General features: G+C 35.9%; 1 protein-coding gene across 1 annotated transcript; it reads left to right on the top strand.

Annotated features, from left to right (window-relative positions):
- Positions 1–7,707: 7,707 nt before the first annotated feature.
- LOC131021504 (uncharacterized) lies at positions 7,708–13,275 on the top strand. Its single transcript, XM_057950718.1, has 7 exons — positions 7,708–8,726; positions 9,336–9,549; positions 9,853–10,019; positions 10,340–10,455; positions 10,828–10,888; positions 12,016–12,064; positions 12,721–13,275. The coding sequence occupies exons 1-7, from the start codon at positions 8,559–8,561 to the stop codon at positions 12,798–12,800; spliced, it is 855 nt and encodes a 284-aa protein (XP_057806701.1). The 5' UTR covers positions 7,708–8,558; the 3' UTR covers positions 12,801–13,275.
- Positions 13,276–13,920: the final 645 nt, after the last annotated feature.

Raw genomic sequence — 13,920 nt, 5'->3', positions numbered from 1 at the left:
ATGGCACCAGGATGCAAATCTCTTTCATCTGTTACATTCTCCATAAAATTTTGTTGTTCGACTTGTTCGATTTCATCTTTAAAACTTCGAACGAGACATGCGTCTTGTTTGGAGCCGAAGATTTGTGCATCTTTCACCATCGAAGTTATGAGGGATCCTAGTCGGACGATTTTGTGAAATGCAAAGAAGTGTGGGCATCGGTGACTAAGAATTCACGACTCGTGGATTAGCGTACACTTCAAGCGTGGGAGCTTCAGAGAGAGATTACGTTACATAAATTGGAAATTTGTAACTCTACGAATGAAAACAATAGGACGTTTCACGTGGAAGGCTCACTTGATCGATGTTATGAGACGCACGTCTTGCAGTTGAGCACAGGTAAGGCATGTGGGACACTGGCATGAAACATGCAACATGTATGAGAAAACTGAATAGATTTGCTCAATGTTAGTTAACAAATATAGTAGCGAACTAAATTTACCTTCGGTTGGTCTAGCATTTTCAACCACGTTTGAATGCAACTCCATCCATACATATTACCACACAGTAAGCAACTACGTATGATGCGAAGACAAATACAAAGGTCATTTACTCGAAATTTCTATTTGTTTATAAAAATAAATTATATCATAATTGTGTCCCATGTTACGATGTATATCAATATAACAAATTGGACATGGCGTATGACTTATGGTCCGGGTCGTAATTGGTGTGAGGGGGAAATGTTTTTTAGCCATGCGCACCTCGGCGGCCATGAGGTCTAATTAAAATCTCTGCAATGTTGCGATCGACGCGTGTGTTGTGCTCATCGTGGAATCATTATCGGAATTGGACGTAACATGTTGAAGCAGTAGGTTACAAACTTTAATGCTCTCACTAAGTTTTTGGGCGTAGATGCATTCTCTTAATTCCATCCTAACCAATAATTGCATCACAAGATGAAAACATAAGATTGAGCAGCCGGAAAAATTAATTTGAAGTAAATTAAATTACACACAAAAAGAAGGGTAGTATACCTTGTCAATAAGAAAGTGATCGAAAATATTGTTTACCCTTTCGACCAATCTCGTAATTTTTTGGCAACCAAATACATAAATGGTTATACTCTTGTAATGATAACTACAAATTAAATGATCAGAAACGACTTTATTGAATTTATAACTTAAAATACAAACATTTCTCTCACATTTTTTTAAAGCAATAAAAAATAATATAAAATATAATATCACCTTTTGGGTTTTAAATATTTGGAAGAAAAAAAATTCAATTAACCTAATTCATGAAATACCAATCTATTTTATAACATCACCTTCTTTTTCACAACCAATATCACTTTAATTCTCCAAATAAACAAAAAAAAATACACATATCAACTTACAAAAACAAACCAAAAATAAAACCACAAAATTCAATACTTAAAAACAATGAAATCATGTTTCACAAAAATTATGATATCATTACCTGGAGGTTTCGTATTAGATTCAGCCATGCTCCACCGCCTGTTTCAACAATGAATTTTTAGTGCAAAAATACGCATATCAACTGACACAACAATGAACTGTTGTTCTTGCAACAGTTCATTCGATCTATTTATACATCATGGTGGCTTTTTTAGTTGGATATGAAGCCATCAAATTTATGTTGGTGGTAAGTCTGCACTGAGAGATGGACTAGATCAGAATAGGTTCGGTTTTCTTGACATTGATGATGAAGTGCAGAAATTAGGCTATGTTGTTTGGGCTACCTTGATGTTTCGAATTCCGCTTACGGATGAATACAATATCTTAAGGGATGACAGGGATGTGATGCAAATGTTATCACATTTGTCCCAAAATCAGAGAACGCTCTCTGTGTATGTGGATCATAGTTCGAATAATGCAGAAGAAACTCCTGATTTGGAGATTGATAGAGGTTGTTATAGTTATGAGATTGAGCAACATAATCGTGAACTGATTGATGGAGAAAGCTCAGAGGTGATGAGTACCAACCAAGCCATGAAGATGAAACAGATGATGACTTGGAGAATGTGGAATTGGCATCTGAAGATGAAGAGTACCAATCAGCCCGAAGGAATTTGAAGAGAGAACCTATTCCTAGGGATGTCTTTGATAAATTGGTAGGTCAAGTTGAAGATGATAAAGAGTTTGAGGCTGACAAAGAACCTGTTGTGTCTGATTACGAGGAAAGTGATGGTGAAATAAATTCATCCTTCACTGAAGATGAGTTTGAGGCAGCCAGGAAGAGGACCAAAAGAGTGAGGTATGATCCGATATGTAGTCATAAGGATCTTAACGTTGTACTCAGGATGAGATTTGAAAGTGGATTGCAAGCAAGGGATGCACTTACTCAGTGTGCAATAGAGAATGGTCGGTACCTTCGGTTCAAGAGAGTTAGTGCTACATTGATGGAAGCGAAGTGCAACCCACCATGCTTGTGGAGATACTATGGTAGTACTACCAAGGAAACTGAAGTCTTTAAGATTAAGACTGTGAGAGGGATTGAGACACACCAAACTTGCTCAAAATATATGAATAACAAGTTAGTTACTGCACCTTGGATTGCAAAGCAGTATCTAAATATTTTCCGAGTGAGACCAGGTATGACAATATTTGATTTGAAAGAAGACATATTGCATAGGTACTCAGTGAATGTGGATAAGGCTAGATTATACAATGCAAGAGCCTTAATTAGCATTACAAAAGTTGAGTGGTTCAGTTGAGCAACACTACTCTCAAATGAGAAGATACATTGCAGAATTACAAAAGGTTGATAGGGAAGGCAAATTCCAATTGAGGCTATGATTGATAACAACGTATCCGAGATGTTTAATGGGTATGTTGTCAATGCTAGAGGTAAGCTTGTGATAGATATGCTTGAGGATATAAGATGCTCCTTGATGGAAAGGCAGGTTAAGAAGTTGAGTTTACTTGAAAATTGGAACGATTCTATCTGCCCACAAATTAGGAAAATAACTTGAAAATATGAAAATGCAAAGTAGGAACTGTCAAGTACATCCGACCATGGGTGGAAAATTTGAAGTTCAACACTAAGATGAAAAATTTGTGGTTGTGATAGAGACTAGGACATGCACATGTAGAGTTTGGGAATTAAATGGAATTCCATGTGTGCATGCCATAGCTGCCTTAACATTCTTGAAAGTGGATCCAACTGTATACATTCATGACTACTATAGCGTTGAAAGATATAAATTTTCATATGCATTCGGTTTGGAACCCTTAAATAGGAAGAAGATGTGGCCGGATGCTGAGGGCTACACAGTGCTTCCACCACACATAAGGAGGATGTCGGGTAGGCCAAAACTGAAAAGGAAGAGGGATTAAGATGAAGTAAACCCAAATGATACTCACAAACTCAAGAATAATGGAGTGACAATGACATGTAGTAGGTGTATGCAGCTTGCGCACAACACCCGTACATGTAAGAACGGGACTGTAGAGAAACAACCACGAGAGGAAAAGAAAATGGGCAGGCCATCTAAAGCTAAGAAATCTCTGGAACAGAGCATTGAAAAATGGCTCTACATCATCAGCCCCAAAAATGAAAGGACAAGGTTGTGGCAAGAGAAATAGCAATAGCAAGAAAAGGTGTGGGCTCTAATGTGTTTTCAAAAACCGGAAACATATACTTCAAGGTACTATAACGGTTTTTGTCCATTGATTGCAATTGTAAGATTAAGTAACAACAACTTAACACCACTTTTTTCATTTAATGGCAGAAATGAAGTTCTCGAGGGGTTCGATTTGTTAACCCACGCAGGACAAGATCGAGCAGTGGAACTATTTCTGAAATTGCAACAACTTAAGTTCCCACACAAGAAAGTCGACCATCATGAAGCATTTTGATATTGAAGACTTAGTCCAGCTTTTGTAATAGCAGTAGAGATGGTTAACATGCTCTCTTTTGAATGATTTATGCCCCTTTTGTCTGATTTTTGACTACCTTAAATAGTACCCCCCGTCCCATTATTAATGACATATTTTCCTTTTTGGGTTGTCCCATATATAATGGCCTGTTTCATATTTTAGAAATAATAAAGGCGTAATTAACTACACTAATTAATTTAAAAAATTGATAAATTGTTAATTAGAGACAAATCACTCTAACCCTAAAAACACTTTCTCACTTGCGCCTTACTCTGCCCCCGATTGCTCTCTCCCTCACTTGCGCCTCTCTTTCCCCAGCGATTACTCTCTCTCTCTCTCTCAACTGCTACTCCTCCTCCACTGGTTGTTTGCCGGGCTCATTTCAACGGCGGAGGAGAGCGCCATCCGCCTCTCGCCTATTTTTCTTCCCTGTTCTCCACCGCATCTTCTCTGTTGTGTCGCTTGAGTTGGCGATCTGAAATCATCGCCGGCGCTGAGGAGGAAGAGACGAAGGCGAGGGCGCGGCGACGCCGCTTCCATCCACCGCCTATGCTCTCCATTGTTGGCCTCCAGCTATCTCGCTTCCACTCTCCCCTTTAATCTTCATAAATTAGGGCTCCGGATATGCGCCACCTCCCCTTGTTTCTTCAGAAATTAGGGCTCCGGATCTGCGCCGCCTCTGCTGTTCTCCATTGTTGATTTTTTTATTTTTCTTCCTTAAAATATTTTTCTTTTTTGAAATATTAGTTTGAATCAATTGCACTGTTGATTTTCTGATTTTTCTTGTGTGAATACACTGTTATTTGAAATGTCTGTAGATGGATTTGAGGGTGGAAGGAGACGACGAGGTAAAGGGAAGGTGGCGGCGCTGCTGGCCTCGCCGATGATGATAGCATCGGCGGCGGCAGTAGCATGAAGAAATTTTCTTTTGTTAACCATAATTAAAACTAATTAACTATAACATTAAAGATGTGGACCATACAACTTATCTCCTAATATAACTTTCCTTAATACCCGTGTCGAAAAGAAACGGCCATTAATAACGGGACGGAGGGAGTACTAAACAATGTCATATTTTGAGGCTGGTTTAATGGACGTAGTTTTAGTCTACATACATCTTCTTTCATGCAGAATATAACACTTGCTTCATTTCATAACATTAAGTTCAAAAGGCACAGGGGATAACATCCTTTATTACATTCAGATTGAACCCTTAAATACATAACCTAAAATCAGAAAATTTAAATGAGTTAACTTCATTCAGCACAACTAAAAAAAACTTAACACTTGAACAAACTACTTCCACACTATTGCCAAAAAATAAAGAAACAAACCATTATCAGTTTGAGTAGCTTAGTTTGGCATTTCATTTTTTTTCAAATCATTCCTCAATACTTCGATTTCCTCCTCAAAACTATCTTTTTCACGACGAACTTTATTGACACAACATTTCTGGAATGATCGCATTTTCGGATCAATCCAGTCGAAGAATCTACAATCAAGTTTCTGTAAAACAAGAAAATTAACCTAATAATTTCCTTGTACAACCAAAAGCAAAATCACAAGAAAATCCTCACAAAATCAAGCTAATAACTCAACTTATGATGGTATCCGCGACAACAGTAGCGTCGGAACGGATTGGCCGACGTCTTCGACGTCAAAATCACGGTAGACAACGAGCATTTACACATCTTCTTCTCTTGATTTCTCTCTAAATCTTGTTTTGTGGTCGAGCTGTCGAATGAGCGATTTAACCCCATCAATACCTGCGAAATCTTCTATTTAAGTAAATGCCTAACAAATTTTCTTCAATTCTTGCAAGATTTCGTGGAGATTTGTTAAACGAGGGTTTTAGCGCGAGAACCCTAATTTTAATTGAAGAAGAACAAGTAAGAAATGATGTCGTTTATGTACAATACACACTACATCGTTTTATTAAGTACCGGCGTGTCCACGTCGGATAATTCCAATTCCACGTGTGTACGAATTTGGCCGGAAACATTCGTCATGGACAAATTGGGAAAAATCAATAGTTGGTGGATTTTAATAGGAAGTTCAAAGATTGAGGGAAAAAATGGAAAGTGACTATAACTTAAAGATTTAGAGGCAATCAACCCTTTACAAAATGCAGATATTTATATTTATTCAATTAACCGATAAAACAAGTGAAAGGGAAGAAGAAATGAGCACATATGGCCACCATCATTAACTAAGAAATTAAACTAAAGTGGCGCAACTGTTGCGTTGTGTAGTATACGGTGATTTTCTGCTTCGATTGCATATCTATTTCTTTGTGAGGCATTATGCATAACTAGGGGTGTGCAAAAACCGAACCGACGATAAAAAAATCGATCGAACTGCAATTTATTGGTGCGGTGCGGTTCTAGTTTGACTGGTACAGTTTTCAATTTGGTTTTAAAAACTAAAAATCGATAATTTTCGGTTCGGTTTTGATTTGCCCAATTTTTGTCGATTAGGCACCGAACCGAACCACAAAATATAGTACTATATTTTATACTAGTGTATAATCCGTCGAAATTCGATGGAAAACCACTTTATATCATAATCATCATTTTATATTATTTATAATCATAGTTTATGGAATGAGTTTTATGTAAATTATTTTTTAATTAATTTTATTTGATCAAATAAATTGGTGGTATAATTAATTTTATAATATTTCAATAATTTTTGTCAATTACATGTTAGTTTTTTGTTGAGAGCTAAAATAGACTGTCTTTTTTATAATTTTTTATTCGCTAATTCTCCTGTGCGACCGTCGCACAGGTGTGCGACGGGTCGACCCGGCCCAAACCCGCCCTCCTGACCCGCGTGGGTTTGACCCATACTCTTAATTATTACATTTGTTTATAATAATGGTTACTTTTAATAAACATAATATATACATTTGTTCATACAAATGTATATTGATATGTATAATATTTTATATTTTGAATGAAGGTAAATATTTATATTAATATAAGTATACATTTGTGCGACCAAATGTATATCTTATGCTTATTAAAAGTAAATACTCCTATTAGGGTTTAATGTTCAGACTTAGGGTTTAGTCTTCACCTATTAGAGTTTAGTGTTCACGCTTAGGGTTTAGTTTACAGGGTTTAGGGTTTAGTTTATAGAATTTAGGGTTTAGAAAATATAATACTGTATATTAAATGAAGAAAAATACCTATATTTATATAAGTATACATTTGTGCGAACAAATGTATATTTCATGCTTATTAAAAATAATAATTATTATAAACAAATGTAATAATTTAGGATTTAGGATTTCGGGTCTGGATTGCGGGCCGGGTCGGGCGCGGGCTGCGACGGTCGCACCCAAGACCAGCCCTTTTTTATTTGATGAAATTTCATAAAAAATTGATGTAAGATTTGAGATTTTAAAAAATAAGAAAATAAAGATTTAGGTATATTTGACATTGGATATGATAAAAGGATTGACACATTGTATATATATATTTTTTGCCCAAATGTATATATATATATATATATATATATATATATATATATATATATATATATATATTTTGTTAATACTCCCTCCGTCCCATTTCAATAGGTTCATTTTTCTTTTTGGGATGTCCCACCCCAATAAGCTCATTTTTTTTTGATAAAAAAGTTATACTTAATTGGTGTGGATCACACCATTTTATTACTTTTCTACTAAAAAATAAGTTTTCTTAATTTACGTATCCAAAAGAAGTGAGTTTATTGGAGTAAAAAATAAGTTTTCTTAATTTACGTATCCAAGAGAAGTGAGCTTATTGGAGTGGGACATGACTAATATAGAACACAATAGAAACTATCAAACTGAAACTAGCGGCGCCTCCCCTCCACCCAGCTCTGCCGCTGCTAACCTTAGCCTCCCTCACTCGGCGACGGCGACGGCCTCCCTCCACTCCGGCGCGACTGCTATATCTGCCAGAGACGAGACGACCGCCTCCGCCTCCCTCCACCCCTGCGCGGCAGTGGCTCTTCTCCTCCGGCGCGTCGCGGCTCTGCTCAGCTTCTCCTCCTCCGGCGCGGCACGACTCAGGGAAGATTAGAACTTCTTCCTTTTTTTTTCTTTTTTTTCTTTTTTTTTACAGAATTTCTAGTGGAATATTGGTTTGAGGATAAATTGCGAAATCAGGGCAAAATTAGATTTCTTGTGGATTCAGATTTCTTATGGATTCTTCTTGTGGGTTTAAGGCAAAATTAGATTTCTTGTAAAATTATCGTATACTTTAGTCTTTAGTAATGAATGCAGTGGGATTTTCTTGTGGATTCTTCTTGTTAAGTGCTCATTATATTGCTGAAAATTTAGACTTTCTTGTGGATTCTTGCCCTATTGTGTTCTCAAATTCAGATTTTCTGTAATTTTGCAGATTTTTGTAATCTTTCAGATTCGGTTCGGTCCAACCGACTGAAACCGACGGGTTTCGGTTCGGTTCGAAGCCCCCGACTGGTGCTGTTCGGTCCTTCCGGTGGGAGTCGGTTCGGTTTTCGGTTTCTGATAATTGGTGCGGTTTCGCACCGAACCGCACCAATGCACACCCCTAACTTGTATTGTTGTTCGCTTTTTATTAGGGTTTATGAAACTTAATCCCCATATTCGTCTTCTCCATTTTTTCCCTTTCTTTTGAATAAATAAGATAAGCTCAAGTGAAAATGTTGCCGAGGTGGGGCAGAGTTTTGAGCCGTATAAACAGGATTAACAGTATTCAGAAGAGCAGTGAATTAGTGAAGAAAGAATCATCACCTTTTCTGTTCCGGGATTATGCAAAAGTTGCTGCCGCTGTGGAGCCAAATGCTAAGAGCGACATTATCAAACCGGAGGTATGGGAATTGCTTATTTATGTAGTTGTTCTTTCAGTCATGCTGTAAATTATATATATAAGCATTCCTTTGTTTGGATCGGATAAATTTTTTGGGGTTGGGATAATTTGGGGCACTGACAGTTGATGGATTATTGGTTGGAGTTAATCTTGTTGGTTGAATCAGATTATCCGGATATAAGGGGATAATGTGGTAGATTTAGGGTTTTAATTTATTAATGGGAAATGATTAAGTGTATGTATTGTTTCTGTCTGTTTGTGCTTCAGTAAGCAGTGCTTAAATTTGTTCCAAAGGGAATTGGAGTGTTATCTACAAAGCCGCACGTGAGCTTAAAAGCTTATGCTTTTCTTTAGAGCACTTCCAAACTTACTGTGCGTGTATACTCAATTGTCAGTCGAAAGATGAAGAATATAATAGGCATCTATGTCATGGTAGATGAAATTGTGATTCATTATGGGGTGGTCCGTGGGGACTGTTGTAGTAGAGTGCACAATGAAAGTAAAATCGTACTGTATATATAATTTCTGTTAATTCATGTTGACTTCTATGAAATTTTGTTGCTATGTAGTTTTCCTTACCTGACTGACAATAACATGTATCAATATATAGGTGAATCTTAACAAGTTGTTTTGGTCGAAGCCACGTTCATTGGCATTAGCAGCTGACTCACCACATAGAATTTATGATCCCCAATACAAGGGTATTAGACGATTTATACTGAAGTTGATGCTTTTCTACAGCAAGCAGAGTCAGTTCATTCGTTGGGCTAATGCTATTTACATTCGTGTGCGATATCAAGTTGATAGACCTCCTATTTACGATGGTGAGTTTCTTGTTGTTTAGTAGCTTGTGATATATTACAAAACTACAGATACTCCACTGCACTCTGTTTTCTGTTTGGCATTGTTAAATTTCATGTAAAAATAAATATGGTAGAATAACCCACTAAGTTTATGTCCGATATCCACATTTTCTGTTCAAAATTGGTTGCTACTTGCTAGATTATGTCATCTAAATATGATTTAAATTCCATGTAATATGTATAAAAGGACAATAAGAGTTTCGAGATTCTTTACTATTGTTTCATTATTTACTTTAATTATGTATTGACCTTACTGTCATGCAGTGTTTAGGTTGGAGAAGACTTTCAAAACTACATTTTCCTTGCTTGTCCTCCATATGTGGCTTTGTCTGCGTCGTTTGAAGGAAGAGGGGAAGGACGGTGTTGAGTTGGGGCAATACTTATTTGAGATATATAATCATGATCTGGAATTGAGGGTGTCTAAGGCTGGGGTGAGTTACCTACAAGCTCTGCTAGTAACCTGCTATTGGTTTTCCCCGCGTCATTTTTCATGTTTTGAAGGTTCCATTTGTGATAATTGAGACAAGTTAATACATAAATACTATATTGAGTGTATCCATTGATTGATTACTGCACTTTAGATTCTTGTTAGCATGATAGGGTTCACAATTCAATAGGATGTAATCAGAGTTTAATTGAGTTTATATAAAAACCCATGAAATATTTTGGGAATTCTCTCTCTTGACACCATAGTTTTCGGATACTGTTATTTTTAAGCAACTGAATCCATTCAATTATTCCTGAAATTCAGGTAAATTTACTGTTATCCAAATGGATGAAAGAATTGGAGAAGATATTTTACGGAAATATCGTTGCTTACGATGCTGCAATTGGAAAACATGATGACCTACAAAATGTTATCTGGAGGTATGGGCATAAAATACACAGATACAACTGTTGTGCATGCTTTCTCCATTTGAGAAAATACACTGTGGTTCTGCCTGCTTTCTCCTCATCTTTCTATTAAGCAGGAAATGGAGCTTTTACAACTAAACAATATAATGTATAGTTGCTAGCTTTTTGCATCAAGCCAGCAATTGTTACTAAACTAGACACACTGATACTTTGCATCACTCTTGATGAATCTGAATATCACTTGTCAGTTATCATTCATAACTAATTTAAAGTTTATGCAGCAAAATTGGTGGTGGCCAAGATAAAGATTAATTTAACCACAATTAAGGATTGTGATGTAGAATGTGTTGATGTCTAATGCACAGTCTTTTGATTGTATTGCAGGAATGTGTATTCAGATGATGGTACATCAAAACCAAGCGAAGGTGCCTTAGTTTCTGTCCAGGCAAGTCCAGAAAGTTTTAATTATATTGAAAGTAGTCAAAATGTGTTATAATTAGTATTGAAAGTGGTGAAAAGTATGAATAAATGGGGTACTATTAGTGGTGGGGTAGTGTCCCAAAATGGATATGAAGTTATTTGGGGGAGGGCCCAAAAAGGAAAGATATGAAGTTATTTGGGGGATGGAGGGAGTACATCATATTTTTACATATAATTATGTTTATAATACCGGCAAAGTTTCTGGACTTTATTGCTACAATCAAATTTTCTAGATGATATCACATTGGTAGCATCTACAGTGTTGCATCAAACAATAATGTGATACGGAAGTTCTGATTTCCAGCCAGGATATATCAAGAACTAAGTGTACCAATACTCAAATCAAATCATATAGCAAAACATTTTAAACCTTTCTATTAAGTGTATCTTTATCATATCACAAGGGATGACCATATCTGTAATGTAAGTGTGCCAACTAATTTGCTAAAACTATCATATTTAGAACATGAAATTTGCCTCCATAGTTCCTGCAGAGAATATTTGCACTTAAGTTGGGTTTATGTTACCCTACTCTGAACCATTATTTAAAGGAAAGACATTCCAAAAGTATCATATTATTGAGCATTGAAGATCCCCCCGCTCCTCCAATATGTTTTAAGAGTATATGCGGGAAACCATAGGTTGATTTGATTGTCACATAGTTTGTTTTCAATAATCCCATTTTGTCGGATGAAATAGAACTTTAAAGTTAATGGATGTTGAGTCCAAATATTTGGACATCTTTCAAGCCAAAGTCTTTAGGAAAAAAATTGTGTTGAGTGATTCATATCTTTGATTATAGAAGGTAACATATCATTTGGATCCTGTGATTCTTTACGTGGTAGCATGAAGAGGAACTATTTTATATCTCTGCACTTGCAGCATGCTTTTGATTTCTTTTTTCTTGTTTGTAACTTCCGGGTAAAATTTTACTGTCTTTGACTAGAGACAGCTCGGCTTTTGTTTCATTGTATTTGATTCAGTCTGTAGTGTGCTTGAATTACATTGTTTTTTTATGCAATGCTTGAATTACTTTGTTGTTGAAGTTCAACAATCAAGCAGTCATGCTCATCTTTTCTTTGCTTCTTTTAGGCATTCACAAGATATGTTCGTCGTGAAGCCAGTTCTCTCTCATTAACAGGTAATGCCTGCAGTTCTCATGTGTGTCAAAAGCCATTATTAAGTCCTGCTAGATTGCACTTTCAGATTATTACCCCATCTATTCAGGAGTTCATAATTTGATGGGAGAAAAAAGTTGTGTGAAGACATATAAGAGCCTAAAGTAGAAGAAGACTTAGATTCAAGTATCTTAGAGCAACTTATGAGGTGAATAATATATTTATTCATTTCAAGGAGCTTGGATCTTCTAGTGAATTGAGAGATTTTTTAAGTCAAATGCTGGAGTATATTTATCGAAGTATATTGACTTGAGCACACCTTAGTTGTTACCACATGGGTTATCTGATGATTTAACCATCTCACGATTTGTGTCGAACCAAATTGTCTCCATTTAGCATTATGGTATATATTCTACCTGAGTACTATGTGAAGGCACTCAAATACTCATCTGTACAAACTGGGTTTGGGTTGATAGAACCTTAGTGCAGTGGAAAAGGCTGCATATCATTTGTCTTCCCTATATTTCCAATGAAACCTTTTTATTTAGCGTTGGCTTGATAAATGGATGCTTTTTTCTATTTTCAAAATTATTACATCTAGTGCAGAGTAGAATCTACTTTTAAGAACTATCAAGTGACAATTTGCGGGGAACTTCAAACATTTGTCTTCTCTGTGTAGATAAAGAAGCCATACTTACGGGGAACTTCAAATTCACGTCGTTGGATGATGGAGGTACTGATGACACAGTAGGGAAGTAGTGCAAACCATTGATATGGTAATGGTTATCAAGATACACTTCAAGGCTGCATATATTTATTTTGCCAAAGAATGACAGATATCTGAATAATGCTTCTTCTCGGAGATGAATTCCGATCCATGAAAGCTGATTGCTGAATCGTGAGTGATGGTATAATTACAAATGGTAATCTTTGATTGATCTTCAAGAAATTCAAGATTTCGGCTCTCCAATCGCTCCCATATCCTGATGAGTGGGAAAAAATGAACACGTGTCAATAAGCGCCTACCATTTATTGCCTCTCTCTCTCTCTCAAGAGTAGTGAGTTTTAAGTCCCATACAGACTGCTAAATGAAAACATTCAACTGGTTGTTTCTGGTTTCTTTTATAATCTTAAACACTGGGAAATAGGAATTTTGTGACATCAATGGAAAACATGATGCATGGATTCTCAAAGTTAGATTTCATATAATAAATTGTGTTCTTTCCCTTTATAATACTGTTTTATCTGAACATGCAGCATTTAAACAAATGCGGTATGGAGTGGAGTTTATATGAAATGACAACAACATCAAGTTTTTGACTTTGCTGATGATAGTCATTATGGTTTTATGCTAATGTGTTATATTGTGAAGGAAGGGAGCAGATAAAGGTGGTAAACCTGGATGAACCACTTGGTAAAATAGATGTGTGCCGTTGATCTGTGTAAACAGATTTTTAATGAGAATTATTGTAAAAGAAGGAAAGTTGTAATTGAGATTAAGGTAGGCGAATTGAGACTGAGGAAAATCTCTTTATCATTGAAGAAAGTTTGGGGCAATGGCTACTGTATGATGGAGGCAAGAAATATACTGGAACTTGGATAGTACTTTGTGAGATAGTGAAAGGTCTGGGGCGAAGGGCGAGGATGCTGGAATTTACAGTCCCTTCCATAGAGCTTATTACTTTAATTATTACTGTTGTTAAAATTAATTTTAACTAAATATATTTGAATTGAATATATAATAAAAATTAATTTTAACTAAATATATTTGAATTGAATATTAAAAATAAAAAAATAAAAAAGAATTTACAATTATAAAATTTGATATTATGAAAAGCAAAAAAACATGAGTTAAAAAAAATAAAAAATACTAATAAAA

The sequence above is a fragment of the Salvia miltiorrhiza genome, chromosome 4 (assembly GCF_028751815.1).
Source record: "Salvia miltiorrhiza cultivar Shanhuang (shh) chromosome 4, IMPLAD_Smil_shh, whole genome shotgun sequence".
Lineage (NCBI taxonomy): Eukaryota > Viridiplantae > Streptophyta > Magnoliopsida > Lamiales > Lamiaceae > Salvia > Salvia miltiorrhiza.
Note: the sequence above shows the minus strand (reverse complement) of the source record. Positions and strands in the feature narration are given on the sequence as shown.